The sequence below is a fragment of the Macaca fascicularis genome, chromosome 13 (assembly GCF_037993035.2).
Source record: "Macaca fascicularis isolate 582-1 chromosome 13, T2T-MFA8v1.1".
Classification (NCBI taxonomy): Eukaryota; Metazoa; Chordata; class Mammalia; order Primates; family Cercopithecidae; genus Macaca; species Macaca fascicularis.
The window spans coordinates 5,389,430-5,411,018 of record NC_088387.1 but is presented as its reverse complement, the minus strand read 5'-3'; the positions used below and the strand labels follow the sequence as shown (position 1 = coordinate 5,411,018).

The 21,589-nt window shown below is 44.9% G+C and overlaps 1 protein-coding gene across 9 annotated transcripts in view; it reads right to left on the bottom strand.

The window, feature by feature from the left end:
• Positions 1 to 21,589, bottom strand: part of NPAS2 (neuronal PAS domain protein 2) — a 175,995-nt gene that overhangs the window by 71,738 nt on the left and 82,668 nt on the right. For all 9 annotated transcript variants that reach the window (XM_045368487.2, XM_074011134.1, XM_074011135.1 and 6 more), the window contains exons 2-3: positions 21,341 to 21,394; positions 345 to 493 (exon numbers count right to left, since the gene is read on the bottom strand). In XM_045368487.2, coding sequence (XP_045224422.1) covers positions 345 to 493; positions 21,341 to 21,372 — 181 coding nt within the window. In that variant the 5' untranslated portion in view covers positions 21,373 to 21,394. The remainder of the gene's footprint in view (positions 1 to 344; positions 494 to 21,340; positions 21,395 to 21,589) is intronic.

Here is a 21,589-nt window from a genome sequence, read left to right as displayed (position 1 = left end):
GTACTCAGCCACTGCGTCTGTTCAGCATTGAATAAAAGACACTTATGCCAGGGAGTTTTGATCAAGATGTTGTCACTATGAATGCCACACTGCTTCGGCTGGGTGCTGCCTGTGAGGTTGTTTTGGATTCTCTCGTCTGGCTTATAATGCAATTGGGAGGTGTGTGCCCTCTCCCCACCTAGCCAGAGATAGAGGGTGGAGTGCCTTTGAAATGGGAAGCCCTCAACTGGTAAGGCTGGGCCTGGCTGGGGAGACAAAACCAACCAGGCAGCCCAGATTGGTGAAGTCATCACCACATGGACAGGGCAGGGAGGAAGAAAAACACAGAGAAGGGTGACCTTTACCATTGTGTTTCTGCAAAAATCCGATGACCTTTTCCAACACGGTGGTTTTGTCCATTTTCCGCGTGTTACCAGGCAGCATGGAACTGAGCTCTTTGATGAGAACATTGAACTGGTCCCGACGCTTCTTCTCAGACTTGTTTCGAGAAGCTCTGTAAACACAAAACGAGCAGGTTACTGGAACATTCCACGTCACAAAGGCTTTGTGATGAAACAGAAGCACTTTCTATTAGAGCACATTCTATTGTGATCATCTATCTTATCAAAAACCTCTTTCAAGAAGGTCACACTGGCCACATTTCCGAGGCAGGAGGATAGAAAATGTTTTGCTAGACTCTTGGCCACAAAGACAGACGGCATTAATAATCAGTGAGTTCTGACTCAGACGCAAAATCTTACACAGATTAGCTCTGAGGCCGGATGCTGCTCACTCGGACTTCATAGAACTTTCGCTTTCAGAGAGCAAAGGACACACTGCTGACTGAGATGGCTGCGCTCGGAGAGCCCTTCCTAAGACTCAAACCATGTCCCCTTCAATCCAGACCACCCAGCCCGGTTCCGGGGCCCAAGGGGTGGCCAGGTGTCCCGTGTGCCACCAGCACATATGTCCTGGCCCCTGCTCCAAAGAGCTCATCGCCCTGTTCAGGGAGGCAAGACGCACCCTGCCCACAACAGCCAGGGCTGTGCAGACCCAGGGCGGACACATGACAGGTACTGCCCATGGCTGTCAAGCTGCTAAGAGGAGATGAACCCTTTTTAAAATGACATGGAGGAAAGTTAAATGCATATTACTAAGTTGGAGAAGCCGGTCTGAAAAAGCTACACACTGTATGATAGCAAGTATATGACATTCTGGAAAACGCAAAACTACAGAGACAACATAAAGCTCAGTGGTTGCTAGGGGCTAGAGAGGGAGGAAGAGAGGAGTTTTAGGGCAGTGAATCCACTCTGTATGACACCGTACTGGTGGATATGTATCATTACACATTTGTCTAGACTTGGGAGAATGTACAACACAAAAGTGCACCTTGATGTTAATTCTGGGTGGTAACAATGTGTCAGTGTGAGCTTATCAGCTATAACTAAGGCACCACTCTGGTGGGCGATGCTGACAATGGGGGAGGCTGAGTGTGTCTAGGGAGGGTCCAGGGGGACATGGGAACTCTCTGTGCCTTTCACTCAATTGGTCTGTGAGCCTAAAAATGCTCCAAAAAATAAAGTCTATTTTAAATAAGTGACACCCTGTGCTGCACACCTGTAGGAGAGATCAAAGTGAAGCTGCTTCGTTTGAGGGGAGGGGCCTCCTCCAAGCCACCCAAGCACCTCTGAGGACCCTGAGATCCTCAGGAACTTGAGTAGGGAGTCATGGCTGTCAGGGATGCTCTAATTAACAACCAGCAAGGAACACGTGACGCAGAAAGCCCTCCGGAGAAGTCCAGAAGCAGCGTTACTTGAGGGGCCTCCATCTTCAATGACATGCCACAGGCCCTTCATCAACAATCCATGTATTTGAAGGTGATGCAGGGCTGAGAAAGCTGGCTCACTCCTCCCCAGTTCACTGAAGACAGACTTGTTGCAGAAGTCCGCTCTCAGAGAGAGAACAGGGGCCCCAGAGGCCAGGCCCATAAAACACTGCTGCTTTTCCAGGCACCTGGGGCCCGGGATCATGGTTCCCAGGGGAGCAAATCCTTCACCGGGAGGCTCCTGGCCAATGTGTGGTCAGGACAGAGTGTGCTGCTGGATTCGGACGCACCTCCCTTGGAGCAGGTATAAGTATCTATAGGTAACAGTATCAATAAAGACTGCTTCCCAGGACAGCCCTTGGACATAAAGGGACGTATTTCTAAAACCCTTTCCCTAGACACCACGGGGACCCTAACCACTCAGTTTGCCCCTGCCTAATTGCACACAACCTGCCTTGATTTCAACACACACGTTCACAACCCATCTTTTACCTGTCCCATCTCAGTTTAGGCTGTTTCCTGATAACATGTGGGCAATTCTTCAAAGCTCAGCTAATGTGCGCGGTCACCACCCTTTACCTAGGGGTCTTTTCCTGCCTCTCCCCTCCTCCCTGTCTGTTCTTGGATTCTAGATTAAGGGACTTCTACAAAGGCCCTGTCCCTTGCCGAGCCATTCTCTTTACCTGCGCTCTCTCACATCACACACTAACTGCAGGCGTGGCGGCAAGATGTTGCGGCGTCTTGTTGCCAGTCCAGGCTAAAAGACCATGTTCAAACACACGGGAGAGAAGAAAGGAACCCTTTAACTTTCCAAGTGAGTGTCTATGCATTATAAATAATTTTTTGGCCTAGATTTTAAAGAGTGACATGCAACCTCCTTAGCCAAAAAAAGCTCTGTTCCTGTCCTAGTTTGCCCATTATAAATTATTTGTGAGCCGATAACATCCAGCTCATTACTGCTCTGTTCTCTTCTTCAACGGGTGTAATGACGACCAACACGGCCTGACAGCAACTCTGACGAAAGCTCCCATTGTTAGTGACAGAGACACAAGCTTGTTTCCATCCACCTCCGGCTGGGACACACTGTGGTGCCCACTGGAAACCGGTCGCTGTCAGCTGGTTCCGCTGCTCTCAGGCAAGAGAAAGAAAATGAGCCTGGAATGACCTTATTCCCAAAAAGAGGGTCCTCTCGGCAGGCCCTGAGACCACCACACACAGACACTGGGACGAAAGTTTTGAAAGACACCCCAACAACCAAGCTTTGGTTTTTGGTTTTTGAGAGAGAGTCTCACTCTTGCTGCCCAGGCTGGAGTGTAGTACTGAGATCTCAGCTCACTACAACTTCCGCCTCCCAGTTCAAGCGATTCTCCTGCCTCAACCTCCCGAGTAGCTGGGATTACAGGCACGTGCCACCACACCTGGCTAATTTTGTATTTTTTAGGAGAGATGGGGTTTCACCATGTTGACCAGGCTGGTCTCAAACTCCTGACCTCAGGTGATCCACCAGCCTCGGTCTCCAAATGTGCTGGGATTACAGGCATGAGGCACCATGCCTGGCCAGGCTTTGGGGATTTAAGGCATTTTTTAAATTCCATAAAATTCATCCATTTTAAGTGCATAGTTTGGTGTATTAATTGGGTAACTACCACCAAAATCAAGATAAACAACACTTCCCTCTTCCTAAAGAGGTTTCTCCTGTGTCTTTGTGATTGACCCGCCCACCCCCAGCCACAGCCACAGGCAACCACTGATCTGCGGGTAGTTTCACCTGGTCTAGAATTTAACAGCCCTGGAATCAGAGTATACAGTCTTTTACTTTGATTTAGCATGACGTTTTTGAGATGCATCGTGTTGCTACACATATTAACATCCCATTCCTTTTTCCTGCTGACTAGTATTCCTGTGTATGAATATGCCACAACATCTGGTTCATTTCCAGCTTGGAGGTAATAAGAATAATGCCATTCTGAATACTCTGATACAGATCTTTGTATAGATAGAGGCATTCATTTCTCTTGGGTGAATACAGAGGCATGGAATTGCTGGGTCATCTGGTAAGCGTATGTTTAACCTGATAAGACAAGGCTGCACAAAGCTGGCTACACTGTCTCTGCTTTTCCACCAGCAATGTATGAAAGTCCCGGTTGCTGCAATCCCTGTCAACATTTGGTGTTATGAGTGGTTTGTTTGTTTTTTTTTTTTAACTTTAGCCATTGAAATGTTATGGCTTGGATCTGCATTTTTCTGGTGACGAGTGATGTTGGACATCTTTTTACATGCTTAATGGCCATTTATGTATCTTATTTTGTGAAGCATTTGTTCAAACCTTCTGCCTATTTTCCAATTGGGTTGTTTGTTATCTTCTTATTAAGAGAGAGAGAGAAATAATAAAAGATGAGAGAGAGAGAATAAGAGAGAGAGAAAGAGACAACAAGAGGGAGAGAGAGAGAGAATAAGAGAAAGAGAGAGAATAAGAGAGAGCAAGAGAGAGACCAAGGGAGGGAGGAAGGTAAGGTATGTGTGTGTTTTAAATATACATGGATATTGACTTTTGAATGCAGGGCCTTCTGTTATCTGTTCTGAAGCGTCCATCATCGGGCATCTTGGGAGTTTGGGTCGGGTTACACAGGTAACATTTGCTGGGCACTTACTATGTATGTAACGGGCACCATGTTAAGAGCTTTACATCCATTCATTCCTTCAATCCTCATGGCAACCCTTTAAGGCAGGTACTATTGCATTTCCATGCCAAGGGGAAGGAGCACGGCACTGAGAGGCTGTGTAACTCACCAACATCACAGGTCTGGGAAGTGGTGGCACAGGCTGCCCAGGGCCCACACTGTGAGGCTGTGCACCCTCCTGCCACTTCCTACAGCTCCCTCCAAATCACTGTGGCATGATCTGTTATGGACCTATGGACCCAGTGTTCTGGGAACACAGAACTGAGAGTGACTAATTCTGGCTGCTTGAGTTTATAGCACAAAAACTAAGCACACCATGCAGAGAAACAGTGCCACACACTAACAGGAGGCTGGTGTTTGCGTTCCCTCTTGGGGAAGATACTGCAGGAAATCAAGGGAAGACTGTGACCCTCACTTCCGCTCCTAGGAGGAGCGGCCCTTCCCACTGCGGTGGTCACCTGTGGTGTTAGGATTTCTGTTCACCAAATATTTCCAGTTTGTCTTCTAGACACAGTAGGATTGCGCTTCCCTGCCCCTTCGCTCGGCCAAGAACATGTAGGCACAAGTGCCATGTGTTGGTTCCCAGGGAGAAGCATGAAGAGTCAGTGCAAAATCTGCCTCATTCCTTTTTCCATTCACCTCCCTTGGTGATGGGAGGTGAAGCCTCTCTCAGCCTGGGTCCTTGGGTGAGGACACTTTTCAACAAGGGCCCAGCAGCTGTGTGATGAGCACATCGGCTTTAATGAGATTTGGGGATTGTGTGCCACACAGCACAACTAGCCTATCTGGATACACATAGTAGGGGATTGAGGCAGAAGGGCACCCATGGGTGGAACTCAAACATCCATTTATTAAATGCAATACAGACAGACCTCCAGGGAAGTGGGGGACAGGCTACCTTCCAGGACCCGTAATAACGGTACATGTTTATAGGGTACAATGCAATGTTTAGATGTATATATACACAACATGGAATGATTGAATTAAGCTAATTACCATATCTGTCACTTCACTTATTTGTGGTGAGACATCTGACATTTACTCTCCTTGCAATTTTGAAATATACAACACTGTATGTTGTTATTAACTATAGTCACCCTGCTGTGCAACAGACTTCAAAACCTGATTCCTCCTGTCTAACCGAAGCTTTTTACCCTTTGACTAACATCTCCCCACTCCCTCCCCCTTTGACAGGGCCTCTTCCACTTCTGACTTGAGGGTTCTCTGGACCAGGGCAATGAGAGACAGGAAGAATATCCTTTGTTCTATATTCTCTGATTTGCACCTTCTGTGCACAAGGCGCTCCATCAAGCAATATAGAGGAGGCACCAGGAAAGAGGTCTTGGCCCTCAGCTAAAAGCAGCTCAGTGTCTAGAGGAAGAGACTGAACTCACTCCTCAGAAGCTGGTACAGGGTGTGCAATACACTACCGCCCGGTGAGAAGTTCCAACGAATTGTCAAGGGTGTTCACCAAGGAGGGAGCCCAGCCAGAGAGTCCCCAGAGGCAAGCATATGAGATAGCTTCGAGGGGTGCATGGTCAGGAGTGGAGAGGACAGCCCAGGGGAAAGCCAGGTGGTCAAGTTTGGCAGCAGAGTCGGGCTCAATTGGAGAAGGAAAGGATAGGGTGGGGAGGCAGGGGGAGGCTGATGGCACAGCTGTGAATGGCAGACCAAGCAAACCTGGTCTGAGCTTTTGGATGAGTGGGGACAGGGAAAGGAAATGAAATGAGTCCTCAGAAAAGGATGAGGAACCCAACTTAATGGGAAGTGAGTAGAGACAGGAAGGGTCCAGCAGGTTCCTCCACCCCAAAGCACAGCACTGCACTGCTGCTCCCCGGCGACCACAGCAGGGGATGCAGGGAAAGAGCCAAGTGAGGTTCAGTCAAATTTCATTAGTCTCGAAAAAGTGACGCTGACGCTGGATGCTTTAAAACGTTTGTTTTTTGTTTTTCCTTAAAATTAACACACAGCGAGCCTTTTTCTTCAGGGGCACGGTTCTATGCGTTTTAGCACATGTATAAATGTGTGGAACAGTCATCACCATCAAGACACGAGACAGCTCTCTACAAAACTCTCTCAGCCCTCCACTCCCCAAAAACCCTGGCCAGCTCTCCTCTGTTCTCCATCCCTATGCTCTCTTTTCGAGAATGTCATAAAAGTATAATCCTAGAGCATGTAACCTTCTGAGCCTGGCTGCTTCTACCCAGCATAATGCCTTTGAGATTTATCCAACTTGGGTCTGTCAATACCGTGTGCCTTCTCGTTGGTGAGTAGTTTTCTACTGTGTGGGTGTTCCACAGCCAGTTTATGCATTCACCCATTGAAGAAATTTGGATTGTTTCCAGTTTGGGTAATTATGAATAGAGCTGCTATGCCCATTGGTGTACAGGTTTTTCAGTGAATGTGTTTGTATTTTTCTGAAGAACCCAGGACTAGAACATCTGGGTCATATGGAAACTATATAAGAAACGACCAAACTGTTTTCCAGAGTGGCCATGCCATTCTACCTCTCTACCAGCAATGTAGGAATGATCCAGTGTTCTACAACCTTAAAGGGAATTAATACTATCAGTACTTTATATTTTAGCTAATCTAAGAAAGTTGAGGTGGTACATTATTAGCGGCTTAATTTGCATGTCTCTAATGGCTAATGGCAGTGGACATCTTTTCACTTTTTTTGACATCTGTAGACCCTCTTTGAGGAAGCATCTGTTCATATCTTTTGCCCATTTTAAAATTGGGTTGTCTACTTCCTTACTATTGAGTTTTGAGAGTTGCTTGTATTTTCTGGACACAAGTCTTTTGTCAGATATGTGATTTGTCAGTATTTTCTACCCAACTATTGCTTGCTTTTTCATTCTCTTAATAGTAACTTACAGAGTGAGTTTTTAATTTTGATGAGGTCCAGGTTAACAATTTTTTCTCTTATGAGTTGTACTTTTGGTGTTAGGTCTAGGAACTCTTTGTCTAATCTTATAGACTACAAAGACTATCTCCTATCTTTGTTTCTTATGATTTTATAGTTTTATGTATTTTACATTTAGATTTATAATCTATTTTAAGTATTGATTTTTATTTCATGAATAGATGTTGCATTTTGCCAAAGTCTTTTTCCTCATCAATTGATATAATCATGTGATTTTTCTTTTATAACTTCATAACATAGTGGATTACATTGATTTTTGAATTCTGAATAGCCTTGCATTTCCTAGATAAGCTCCACTTGATCATAATTTTAAAAATATATGTATATATAGTTGGATATAGTTTGCTAATGTTTTGTTGAGAAATTTTGTATCTACACTTATGAAAAATGCTGTTCTGCAGATTTCCTTTCTCATACTGTCTTTGGGTAATGCTGGTATCATAAAATAAATTGGAAAGTACTTCCTCATCTTCAACTTTCTGGAAGACTGTGAACAGAACTGGTGACATTTCTTCTTTTAATGTTTGGCAGAATTCACCAGTGAAATCATCTGGGTCTGGAGATTTCCTGTTCAGGTTTTCAAATACAAGTTCAATTTCTTAGTTATAGGACTCTAGGTTTTCTCTTTCATCTTTTGTGAGTTTGGTAGTTGTGGTTTTTAAGTAATTGGCCCATCTCATCTAAGTGGTTGGATTTTATGTGGATCTAATTGTTCATAGTATTTCCTTATGGCCCTTTGAATTTCTCAGAATATCTAATGATACCCCTTCTTATTCCTGCTATTGATAAATTGCGCCTTTTTCAATCCCTTGACAGACTTACCAATTTTATTGACTTTATATTATTTTTATTTTTTTTTTTAGATGGAGTTTCGCTCTTGTCACCCAGGATGAAGTGCAATGGCATGATCTCGGCTCACTGCAACCTCAACCTCCCAGGTTCAAGCGATTCTCCTGCCTCAGCCTACCAAGTAGTCGGAATTACAGGCACCTGCCACCACGCCTAATTTTTGTATTTTTAGTAGAGACGGGGTTTCAGCATGGTGGTCAGGCTGGTCTTGAACTCCTGATCCCCCCACCTCGGCCTCCCAAACTGCTGGGATTACAGGCATGAGCCACTGTGTCCGGCCAATCTTTTAAAAAGCCACCTTTTAGTTTAGTTGATTTTTCTGTATTGTTTTTCTGTTTTTAATTTTACTACTTTCTGTGTTTATATCTAATTTCCATCTTTCTTGCTGTGAGTTTATCTTACTTTTCTGTTTCTAGTTTCTTAGGGTAGAAGGTTACTTGTTGATTTGAGACCTTTCCTTTTTTTCTAATATGAGCATTTAATGTTGCAAGTTTCCCTCTAAGCATTGCTTTAGCGGCAACCCACTAATTTTGAAATGTTATATGTTCATTTCTATTCAACTAAAATATTTTCTAATATCGTTGAGACTTTCTCTTTGACCCATGGATTACTACAAAGTTCGTTGTTTAATTTCCAAGATGTGGAGATATTTTTCCTGCTATCTTTCTGTTTCTACTTTTTCATCTGAATTTATTTACATTTGTTTTATGAAGCAAGGTTTGGTCTACCTTGGTAAATGTTCAATATGTACTTGAAAATATGTGTATTCTGCTATTGTTGAGTGGAATGTTGTACAAATACTAATCAGATTCTGTTGGCTGATGGTATTTTTCAATTCTTCTATATCCTTGCTGAAGTTTACTCTACTAGTTCTATTCCTAAGAGGAGCATATTAAAGACTCATCTAACTTCTTCAGGTTGTGCTTCATGTACTTTGAAGCTTTGTTTTTAGGTGTATACATATTAGAATTGTTATCTGTTCTTGGTGAATTGATCCTTTATCATTATGTAATGTCACTCTTTATTCCTAGTAAATTTCATTGCTCTGAAATCTATTTCATTTAATATTAATAGAACCATTCTGGCTTTCTTTAATTAGTGTTTATGTGGTATGTCATTTTCCATAGTTTTACTTTTACCCTCTATCTATACCATCATATTTGAGTTAACTGTCTTGCGGACAGCATATATTTAGGTGTTTAGGTTATTGAAAAAAAAATCTTGGCAACAAAATCTGTTTTTTAGTTGGCATATTTAGACAATTTGTATTTAATGTAATCACTGATATGCTTGGATTTATATCTTCTGTTTTAACATGTTTTCTGTTTGTTCATTCTTTGTTTGGGTTATTTCCCCTTTCCTGATTTCTTTTGGATTATTTAAACATTTTTTAGTATTCCACTTTAATTTATCTATTTCTTTGCCCTCTACATTTCTTTGTATGACTTCTAGTAATAATTTTAGGGAGTGTAATATATAAACTTGTCTTTTCAAAGTCCACGTAGAATATTTTATTATTTCAAATGGAATCTAGAAACTTTTCACTATACAGCCCCCTCTACCTTCCCCCCTTTTCTATGCAGCAATTGTCTTATGTGCTATCTATACATACACTGAATACCCTATCAGATTATGCTGTTTTTGTCAAATATTTACCACTTCTGTTATTCTTCCTTTATTCTTCCTATTCCAAGTTTCTATTTAGTGTCATTTCCTTTCTGCTGAAAAAACCTTTAGTAACTCTCTCAGAGCAGGTCTCTGGACAGGAAGTTTTCATTCATTTGAGGATATCTTCATTTTGCCTTCATTCATGAAGGATATTTTTACTACATGTAGAATTCTGGATTAATAGCTCTTTTCTTTCAACATTTAAAAAATATTGTACTCCTATCAGAAGGCTTCCCTGGTTTCTGATGAGAAATCCATAGTGCTACTAAAATATGTTCCACATGGCCAGTCTTAGACCTTGGGTGGTGGTCTATTCTGAAGTTCAGACCTGAGGGTCTACGGTATGCTGCTTAAGATCAGATCCGTGCAGATTCAGCTCAGGGGTCAGCGCAGAAACTCACAACCAACTTTATAGAGTCACTTTCCTGAGCACCTCCCTCTCTGAAATCTGCCCAGTACCTTCTGGTTCCCAGGCTCCCTTTCTGTTCCATTGGCCAGAAAGCTGGCTCTATTTATCCTGCCCTGCCTCATACTACCTACATCTGCGCTTTCATCTGGGGCCAAGCAGTAGGAAGATAGACAGCAAGGGGGAAGAAAGCAGCAGGGTTTCATCCCACCCTCTTGGAAGTGTAGCTGCTCTGTCTGGAGAGAGGTTCCCCGCCCTCTGCATAAAAGTTTTCATGTGGATTCTGATTGTCATTGCTGCTCCTGCTGTGCTGCTGTTGGAGGATTGCTTCCAGGATATAAGGAAATAGAGAAAAAACAAAAAAAGGACAGATTTAACCTTGCACAATCTGAGCATTAGGAGACCTTGTTCCTGCTCCTTAAGCCAGTATTAGAGCTCCTGGTCCTCTCTCTGTCAGCAGAGGCCCACTTCTGGGTGTGGGGCATTGAGTCTATGCTAGGAGATATTACAGGGGAAAAAATAGTGAACTCGCTGCTGGTTTGGTAGTGCTTCCCCAATCTGCACCCTACTATTTACTCTTCAGGGTCCTCAAATAGCTGTTTCATGAATTGTGCTCAGGCTTTACAGCTGCATTCATTGTAATGGACAGGACGGAGTAGGCTAACTCCATCTTACCAAGATCCAAAACTCCCATGTATCTTTTCATATATTTTTTAGTGAGTTTGTAAAAGACCCATAGGAATCAAAGGGTGGGAACACAGAATATAAAAGCCTGGTGGCAGGGGCTGTTAATAAGATCCTTTTGCAGAAAAGCATATGGGGTGAGCTGGACTATAATTATAAGAGACTCTTGAAGAAACATATTTCTGGGTAGTTCTTGCAGAACAAAGAGAATGACAGATGAACTGGGCAGGCCCTTCTTCCCTTGGTATTAGTGTATCACTCTGGAATGAGCTAACATTAAAAAAGCATCAAAAGGAATCCGCCATTGCACATCAACATGGAGTTTTACTAACCCAATAAAACTACTGTCCTATGCTTCCCTACCCTCTGAGAGGAGATGTGCGCCTCAGGCGTAGCTCTCCAGAACTCTGGAATTCCAGAGGAGGGTTGTACTTGCAGCTCAGGATCCAAGTGAGTCCTAGCACAGCAGCCCCACACTCTTACAAAGGGGCTGTGTCTATGGTATTTCAGGAGGGCCGAAGGAAGAAGAGTCACCACATAGTGCAAGGCAGGAGAGGGCCATGGTTCCAAGGCAAAGCACCACGCACACACCCACACCCACACCCACACCCACACCCCTCAGGTTTCTCCCACAGGTGGAACCTTGGAGGATTCCAAGGATCCCTTCTCTGAGAGGATTTCGTAAGACAGATGCATATTATATACACCATACTCAACGCTTCTCTCCCCTCCTTCTTGGTGAAGAGATGACACAGGTGTGCACACTAAGTGTGCAAGACTGGACTTCACACCCAGCTGCCCAAGAGGCATGACTGTGGCTGGGATGGGGATCAGGTCCTTCTGAGGGGCCTGTGGCATAGAGGAGCAAGGAAGATGCTCATTTCCCATCCTGCTGGGCGAGGCCCTGTGCCAAGAATAGTTTGAGCATGCAGGTGAATGTCAACATGCACCCCCAAGTTTGTGTCCTTGGCCCTCTCTCTTCCTTAAACTCACAAGAACATGCATAGTGGTCCAGGTGCATTTTATACATCACCAAAAGTCCTATGTTTCCCTTGGGAAAAAATAAAAAACCATTGAATTGGAATTCCTCATCTTTGAGCTGGATCAGGAATGAGGATAAAAAGCAGTAAAAAGAGAAAAGAGGGGGACAAAAACTACCATTCCTGGCAGGCTCTTCCTTTTAATCCATTTCAAGTGTGGACTGCTCTGGCTGGCAATATCTTCAGCTTATGCATCTCTGGCATCCATTGGGAAACTATCCATAACATCTATGAGGCTTCCCTGCTACTAGGATGCTTTTCCTGGTGCCTCTTCCCAAGGGTGCCATCTTTTAAACTGGCTCCACTAAGTCTAGTTCTGTTAACTGAGTTAGCAGAGACATCCTGATGGGGGAATACAGAAGATGCTCTCTGAATCAAACACAGTTGATCAAATGGAGTGAAAGTTCCTAAATTAAATGCTTTCCAATCGAGTTGGAAAGCTATGTTCAGAACTGCTGAAGGAAGCACCAGCAGGCTGCCTTGCTGCCAAAAAGAGCTGGTGTTTGAATAAGAGGTACAGTAGTAGCTATGCAAACAGATGTGCAGTTCTCTGAAGAGTGATTTCTTGTCCTTGGAGGGTCTCTATGGTGAGGAGCTAAAAGCATTCTATGAGGCATCCTATTTTCATGTTCCCAGTTCCGACCGGGAGATGAAGAGTGGTGGAGGGAACAGGAGAATCCAGACGATTTGGCTTGGCTGAGATGAGCATTAGACAGGCTTCAGAAGATGTGAGTTCTCATCCTCGTTCTGCATCTAAGCCAGGAGAGAGTAAGCAAGGCACTCCCAACCCCACAGACCTCAGTTTCCTCTTAAAAAATAGTGAGGACATTGATATGGTGATTCTGACATACAGCATTTTAAATTCTCGGAAGCTCTCTTATCAAAAGATGGGTTCTAATTCTCCTTCCCTTGAATATAGGCTGGCTTTGGCTATTGGCTCTTAATGAATAGATAGCAGCAGCAGTGACAATGTTTGACTTCCAAAGCCAGGGACTAAGAGGAGATGGAGCTTCCCTATGACACTCACCCTTGAATGCAACCACGTGTTGTGAGGAAGCCATATCTCCATAGGGAAAGCTACTTCTAGTGGACGTGCTGGTTGAAAGCCAACATCAACCAAAGGTGTAGGAGTGAGCGCATCTTCAGAGGGTTCTACCCACCATCTTTGAGCTACTCTGGCTGATACCACCTGGAACAAAACAGGCACTCCTCGCCAAGCCCTACCCTAGTTAAAGATCCATAAGCAAAATGAATGCCATTGCTTTAATCCCTCACACTTTGGGGTGGTTGTTACATAGCAACAGAAACCCAGAATAGTTCATGCCTAAACCAAAGACTCACTGATACCCAGGTTTCTTCTAGATGGGGAAATCTGGCGTATCTTACCTGGGGTCACTAGCTCTGCATTATAGGATGGGACAGGAACTGAAAAGGGTGCAGGGCTAGGCTTCTCAAATCTGAGTTTTATAAACGGAGCAAACTGAACCTTTCTAGAAGGCATATCAGGACTAGGCCTTATCCTTCTTTTGTAGTCTCCACAGTGCCTAAGACTGAGATTGTAGAAGGAACACAAATTTCTGGTAGAACTGAAATATACCAAATAGGTGCTCACAGTTTTAAGAGGCAACTGCAGCATGTGATGCTCAGTGAAGACAGTGCTGTCCATAAAAGGTGAACTTTTCTAAAGAATACATTAGAGCTGGTCATCCACATTAACACAGAACATCTGTGAACATTCCTATTAAAACAGAATGGAAGCCGGGCGCTGTGGCTCACGCCTGTAATTCCAGCACTCTGGGAGGCCAAGGCTGGTGGATCACTTGAGGCCAGGAGTTTGAGACCAGCCTGGCCAACATGGTGAAACCCCATCTCTACTAAAAATACAAAAATTAGCCAGGCATGGTGGTGCATGCCTATAATCCCAGCTACTCGGAAGGCTGAGGCAGGAGGATGGCTTGAACCCGGGAGGTGGAGGTTGCAGTGAGCCGACATCGTGCCACTGCACCGCACTACAGCCTGGGCAGCAGAGCTAGACTCTGCCTCAAAAAAAAAGAAAAAAAAAAAAAAGAAATTGAATGGAAAAGTATGGAAAAGGCTGATAGGGAATATGCTATAATATTAACAGTGGCTATCTCCAGGTGCTCTGATTATAAATGATCTCTGTGGCTGGGCAGGAGAATCGCTTGAACCCGGGCAACGGAAGTTGCAGTGAGCCATGATTGCGCCACTGCACTCTAGCCTGGACAACAAGAACAAAACTCCATCTCGATAAATAAATAAATAAATAAATAAATACATAAATAAATAAATAATCTTTGCTTGCATCTTTAAACATTTCAGAATTTTTCAAATGTTGTTTTGGAACTTTTTATGTATAAGAAAATGTAAAATTATAATGGGAATACAGCTGACATATCTATTGCCTGAGATAGTGTTGGTCAATGGGTCTTCTGTGGAAAATCATGAAGAATTACTCGAAGAAAGGGGAAGGACCATGCCAGAGGAGGTTATTTCCTTGCTGCTATGTTTTTATTTTTCAAGATAATTTTTTAAATGCAGGATTGTATGATTTTTGGTTATTTGCTCATTGCAGTCTTAGCACCTTTAATATGCTGAGAAGCCCTGACATTCTCCACGAGGGAGAAACAGTAAACATACACTCCACGATTACTTTGGGGGCATTTCCTGGGATTAATATTCTCCAGAATATATTTTGGGTAATGTTGGCATAAAACAAGGTCCATCTAAGGTCAGTGCAGTCCCCCTCCTGTGCCCAGGCTTAGAGCCTGGAGACAGGTGCATAATTCCTCACTTCCATAACCCAGGCAGCATCCCTGCACACTGAGGCCACGGGGTTTGGAGGCATCACTGGGCTCAGAATCTCAAGAAGTTTGGTGTAAGAAGAAGACATGAGGCTGGGCATGGTGGCTCACGCCTGTAATCCCAACATTTTGGGAGGCTGAGGCAGGTGGAACACTTGAGGTCAGGAGTTCAAGACCAGCCTGGCCAACATGGTGAAACCCAACTCTACTACAAATACAAAATTAGCCAGACATGGTGGCGGGTGCCTGTAATCCCAGCTACTTGGGAGGCTGTGGCAGGAGAATCACTTGAACCCAGGAGGCAGAGGTTGCAGTGAGCCGAGATCACACCATTGCACTCCAGCCTGGGCAACGGAGTGAGAGTCTCTGTCTCAAAAGAAAAAAAAAAAAAAAAAAGATGTCATCTGGCTATGTGGGGAGAAAAGTCACCCCAGCAGGGCGGGCTGATGCTATCCTCATCTCATGGAGAACTTGGGGAACTATTGCAGAGACTTAGCAAAGCGTCTGGGGGTGACTGAGAGCAGCTGAGGCTGTCTATTCTCCCGAGAAGCAACGGAACAGCTTTACTCTTAACCACAGTTAGCAGAAAGTGTCTGGGCCCAAATGGGAAGCTGGCCTAATTTCATAGTGACTCTTAGTTAATGGTAACACAGGCACCGTTTAATTGGAACATGATAGTTAGGAACTTGTCACCAAAATTCTAAAAAGAAACGTTTAGCCTTTTCTAAAGAAAGGCAGCATTTTCAAGTGGTGCATTCCTGATCATCTCTTTTCAATTTAAAATTTACTGAAATTATTGAAAAGGCTTCAGTAAACTGCCTTTTGCCTCAGATGCCCCCAGAGAGGTTCTGGATCTCCTTGAGCAAAGACATTTCCAAGTTTCTTTTATTTTTTTTTAATTATTTTTTTATTTTATTTTATTTTTTTTTTGAGGCGGAGTCTCCCTCTGTCGCCCAGGCTGGAGTGCAGTGGCGCGATCTCGGCTCACTGCAAGCTCCGCCTCCCGGGTTCCCGCCATTCTCCTGCCTCAGCCTCCCGAGTAGCTGGGACTACAGGCGCCGCCACCACGCCCGGCTAATTTTTTTGTATTTTTAGTGGAGACGGGGTTTCATTGTGTTAGCCAGGATGGTCTCGATCTCCTGACCTCGTGATCCGCCCGTCTCGGCCTCCCAAAGTGCTGGGATTACAGGCTTGAGCCACCGCGCCCGGCTGACATTTCCAAGTTTCTAATCCTGCCAGGCACCACGCTTCTCTGACAACTCCTCTGAGCCAATCAAAGAACGCTAGCAGGGTAAAAGCCAAAAGCCCCCAGCAGAGGGAGGCCCCTTTTCCATTCCACCGTTTACTGGGCCACAGGAAGAATTAGCATTCTGCCTGCAAGCACAGTTCTACTTTCCCCTTTGTTTTGAGAACAGAATCACTCATCTGGAAATTACAAGGTAATATACACGAATCGCATGTCCTATTACCTCCTGCATTCTCAAGATGCCATTCTCGCGATGCCTGTTGCTGCCTTAACCATCAAACAAAACAAAGAGGAAGCCTCAGAGATGTGTTACTGCCATTTTTTTCCCCCGTGTGGGAGCTTATGATGATGTAAGTAAAACCCTATCCAAAGCCTATGAAAGGAAATCACAGCAAAATTAGCACGACAGGCTCCAGCTGGGGGAGCATCAGCCCACTGTCCAATGCTGAGGGCCCGGGGTTCTCACTGCACTGTGCCTGCATGCAGGGGCACTCTCCGAGCGTGCACGGGGCTGGAGTCCTCCACAGGGGCTACAGCCTTTCTGGGCAGAGCTTTGCTTTCAGACCCACAGAATTTATGTCCAAAGAAATGGTACAAATGAAATGAGAACAGTCTCTCTTCTTTGCCATATTCCTCTCCCTGAAAGAGCAACTGGCTGAAAGGGTTGAGCTTACAAATTTCGATCACCATCCTGTCTTGGCCTAAAACAGACTCTGCAGCAAGTGTTTTCTTTTTCTTCTTTACGCTTATTTTAATGAATGCATCTCTAACTCACCCAACAGCGCTCTGAGGGCGGGATAATGCTATGTATCCTCATCTGTAGCATCCACTTGCTCACCACATCACTTAGTTAACAGACACAGATGGGATGGTCTCAGCCATTCATTGGTCCATGTCATTAAACGACCCTATCCTTTTCCTCTACCCTGGGGGACCAGAAGAAATAACCAAACGTTCTGAAATATCTGCTTCTGCAAAATGGCATGCGCAGGCTTGTTTGCTGTGTTTGAACTCTTTCCTCTCATCTGAACCACTTTGTTGACATTCAGACTAAGAATTAGAGTCAAAGAATCATAAAATTGTTCAGTTGATGCTTCAGAACCAGCATCTACTTTATTAAGAGCCCCAAGAATCAGTGAATCTGGCCTGACACTCTCGATTCTCACAAACAAAGGCAGCAGAGCCATAAACTCACCTTCTACTCTCCCTCTCTCAACCAAAGGTATAGGACTACGGAAACCACCTCACAGCTGACTGGAGAGAGGAGGTCATGGACTCATTTAACACTGGATTAAAGGAAGAGGTGAATATGAAGCAGTTTCTTCTTAGCCAACAGGTGCTCATTTCCGTCAAGAAATGGAGTAACTTTGCAATACTGCAAAGTTAGACAACTGCTCTCTTTGGAAAGCAAGAATTCCTATCAGAACTTACTGTCTTTACCCCTTGGGAAGGTGGTGACTCAAAAGGAGTGGCTTCAAAAGGAGTGACATTCCACAGAATGTCATAGACGCTGTTAGGAGCCCAGACTTTAGAAACAGATGCGCGCATTTGAATCCCTGCCTGCCGCCGACTGGCTGTGCGATCCCTGAGCCTCAGGTTTCTCAACTGTAAAATGGGGCTAAGAATAACCTAGTTTATGAGGAGGTGTTGTAAGGCTTGCAGAATGACTGCATGTAAAATGCTCCAGGCAGGCTGTGAGTGCTTTGCAAATTTTAGCTTTCCCTATCAGCACTGGGTACTGCACTGTGCCAGCAGGTTAGACGCAGCTGCATTTAATTTCTGCAATGAGTAGCTACTATTATCACCCCACTTGACAGAAGAAACTGAGGCTAAGAGAGATTTAGTGACTTGCCCAAGGACAGACAGTAAACAGTGGCAAGAGTCAAAGCCAGGCCTGTCTGATTCTAACCATATGCACTTCCTGCTACCCCACACTGCTTCCTGGGTGACCATACATGCACGTGCACACATACACACACACACCCTACAATACTCTTTCACAGCAGAATTAGAAAGACATGCTTGTAACTGGAACACACAGAAAAAGCTGTGAACTTCATTATCTAGGGATTACAAATATCTCTCAATCAAGCTGTTTTCTTCTTGAGTACAAGGACTATATTTTTGCATCTTCCCTAAAGAATAGAGCACTCAGTTCTGAACACACAATAGACACTCCATTAATACTCTCTGGATTTACACGGAAATTCACGGAAGAAAGTGGAACTGTGCCCTTGTTTGGAATACTTGATCAAACAACCCAAATATACCATGAATTCCCTAAAGCATCGAAAGCCTTGCCTAACACAAAGCATGTTTTCTGGAGACAATGAGAGTTTTGATCTCAAGCTAAACATTTCTAATCTCATCAAAAATAGTGGGTGAGTGAAAACAATTCATGCCAGGCCTCCAGGTGGGATTAGGGGAAGGGCCTCCCATGTTACTGCTATAAAAACTACTTTGAAAAGAACACAATCTTAGGGGGGGTGTGTGTGTGTGTGTGTGTGTGTGTGTGTGTGTTCCCAAGTGTTAGGAGGGGTACTGCATCCTTGCTATTTCTGGGTACCACCAAACGCTCTAAACCCCTTTTTCCATCTGAGGACAAGGGAGGAGTGTGGGCCCCAGCCTCACTACACAGGTCTCTGTGCAAAGATTTCCAAGCAGAGAAGTTTTGGGGTGGGGGAGGTATGCTAATGGCCCAAAGCAAATGGGGAGGGGAATGAATGAAAAGAAACTGCATACAAACTGATTTATTTCTAGGAACTTTTAGCCCAGATTTTTTTGGCATGTCTATATTTGCTGATTTCTGCGTATGGTAGAGCCTAAACATGCATTTTTATCTCTTCCTGATTTAGAGGTAAGCAGTGCAGGAGAGAAGCAGGGATAAGACTAGAAGGGGTTTGGAGGGTGATATTAAAGATGACGACAGCAAAAGTAAAACTCCTGTGGACTCCTTAGTCACGCTAGAATACAACTCTGTCTAGTCAGCCAGGTAGATTGGGTTTGGTCTTATATGAAGAGCCTCTTGTGGTCTGGGGATAAGAATAGAGTCTAAGCTCAAAGAAGTCTGTATTGAAGTTCTCATTCTGCCACTTCCTGGAACTTTCTGATCTCTGACAACGCACTCAACCTTGTTGAATTTTAGTCTTCTCACCTGTAAAATGGGAATAAGAATGACACACACTTCAAAGGAATGTTGAGAAGATAAAATGAGATGATGCACATAAGAGGACTTAGCTCAGTACTGTGGGCACCCAGAGAATGCTGGCTACCACTGCTGTTCTCTCCATCATTTCTAGTAAGAATGCCCTGCGCTTGAACCCAGGAGGGGGAGGTTGCAGTGAGCCAAGATCGTGCCACTACACTCCAGCCTGGGCAACAGAGTGAGACTCCATCACGCACAAAAAACATTGCCCTGTAAATGTGCTATTGAAAAGTGTGCTGCATATTCACACACATGTAACGATGAATACTTAAAAAGTGCTACTCAGTGTATTTTGTGGCTAATTTCCAAAATAACCAGTGAGGAAAGCAGGACAGACATTATGACCCTTGTGTTTGCAGGTGAGAAAACAGAGGCTTTGAGGGATGAGGGGTCAGTTGGAATTCATCAGCTAGCACAGGGCAGGCCAGGAATGCAGCTCACATCTGTTTCCAGTGCTGCATCCATAGCTACGCTGGAGGAAACCAAAACACCCCAGAGGGAGGAATTCTACTCTGGTCTGATCTAGTCTATTCATCTGTTGCTTGGGACCCAAGTGGATTTTGCAACCCTTGTAGGTTGTGACCTACAGTTTGCAAAGCACCTGGGTCCAAATGCCAAGTGAAGGGCCCGTCACTTCAGCGGGGGAGTTCTTTGTACTGATGCTGGTGTGAATTTTTATTGCAGAAATTTTCAAACATATGCGAAAGTAGAGATAAGAGTACTATGAGTTCCCAGTGCCGATCTCCCAGATTCCTGAGATGAAGGCTGTTCTGCCTATACCTGTGGCCATCTCCTCTGCTCCCTGATTTAAAGGGAATATTGGGGGAGTTTAAAACAATCCAGACTCCCCCTATGCCTTGCAGGCTCAGGTCTGGCAGGTCTGGGGGTGGCCGGGGATTTGTGGTTCTCATGGCTGCCTCCCTAGGTGACATGGAAGGACAGCTACCCTGCAGCCACAGAGCTGGGTGGTACCTGGGGGCACTACCATTTGCAGGTGACAAGCAAGTAGTGGGTTCTGTGAAGGGAAGTGGGCAAACCCTTTAGCTCTGCAGGCTCATGAGGCTGTCACAGAGAACGGAGAGCCCTGCCGCACACACGTGGTGGCAGAGGCAGAAAGGGGTGAGATCACAGTGAGGAGGCTGGTCCAGTGGGGCTGCAATGAAGGGTGTCTCCAGAGAGGGTGTCCCCTGCTGCCGAGGCTCTGTGGCTGGGCCTCCACCCGAATGACCTGCAGTGAGCCACTGAGGAGCTTCCTGCTCACGGTTTTTTCCCCAGAGCATGGCACAGGGACTGCTGACTCAGGTGAATCGTGTGAAACTGATGACATTCGACTGTTCCTGACCCGCTCCACGTCACCGTTAGGATTTCACCGTTTAGGCATTCAATACATGTCCAATGAAGGAATCAACATAGACAGGTTATCAGTGGCTCTCACGTGCCAGCTGCCAAATTCATATTTCTAGTTGACCCAACCACAGTGCAAGGTGTCTATGACATCTCCAATCTACAGCTGAGGAAACTGAGCTAATCTACGTACACAATAGTGCTTAGCACAGTGCTGGGTGAGGACTGCGTGCTCACTGTGTGGCAATGATCATGATTATTATCCAAAGCCAGACAGAGCTCCGGCGACCGAGTTAGGACTTGAATCCAGGCCCGCTGGACTCCAGTCAGCCTGCCTTGTCCAGCAGTGTCTGTCCTGGAAAAGCAGTAACCAGAAGCCCTGAAAGATGACCAGTGTCAACAGGGGTACAAGGGAGCATGACAAAAACCCAGACCACTCAGCAAGTCCTAGACAATGTGTCATTTCACACTGAGGGGCAGGGCTGAGCGAGCAGTCTAGAAGGCTTCTCACGGAGCACTGCAATATGTCATGGAGACAGTGTGTCCTGTAGCTGCCTGTCTTGCTGGTGGCCTCACCTGCACAGAGTGAAAGCCGGCGAGATTCTGCCAGGCAGACCCTTGGGGGTCAGAGGGCTCTACTGAGGAGGGGGACGGCTGCATCTTACCTCTTGGCTCTGTCTTTCTCATCTTCATCCATGAGATTTTCTATGCAGTTTTTCCTGTAAAAAAAAAAAAAATTAATTAAAAAGAATGGATAATTACCGTCTGCTTCTAGATCTTTCTTAAAAGTCTTTCAGGTTGTCATCATTTCGGTCTTAGCCCAGCGGTTCTCAAACTTGTTGGTCCTGGCACCCCTTTACACTCTCAAAATGGACTGAGGTCTCCAAAGCACTCCTGTGTATGTGGGTTAAGGC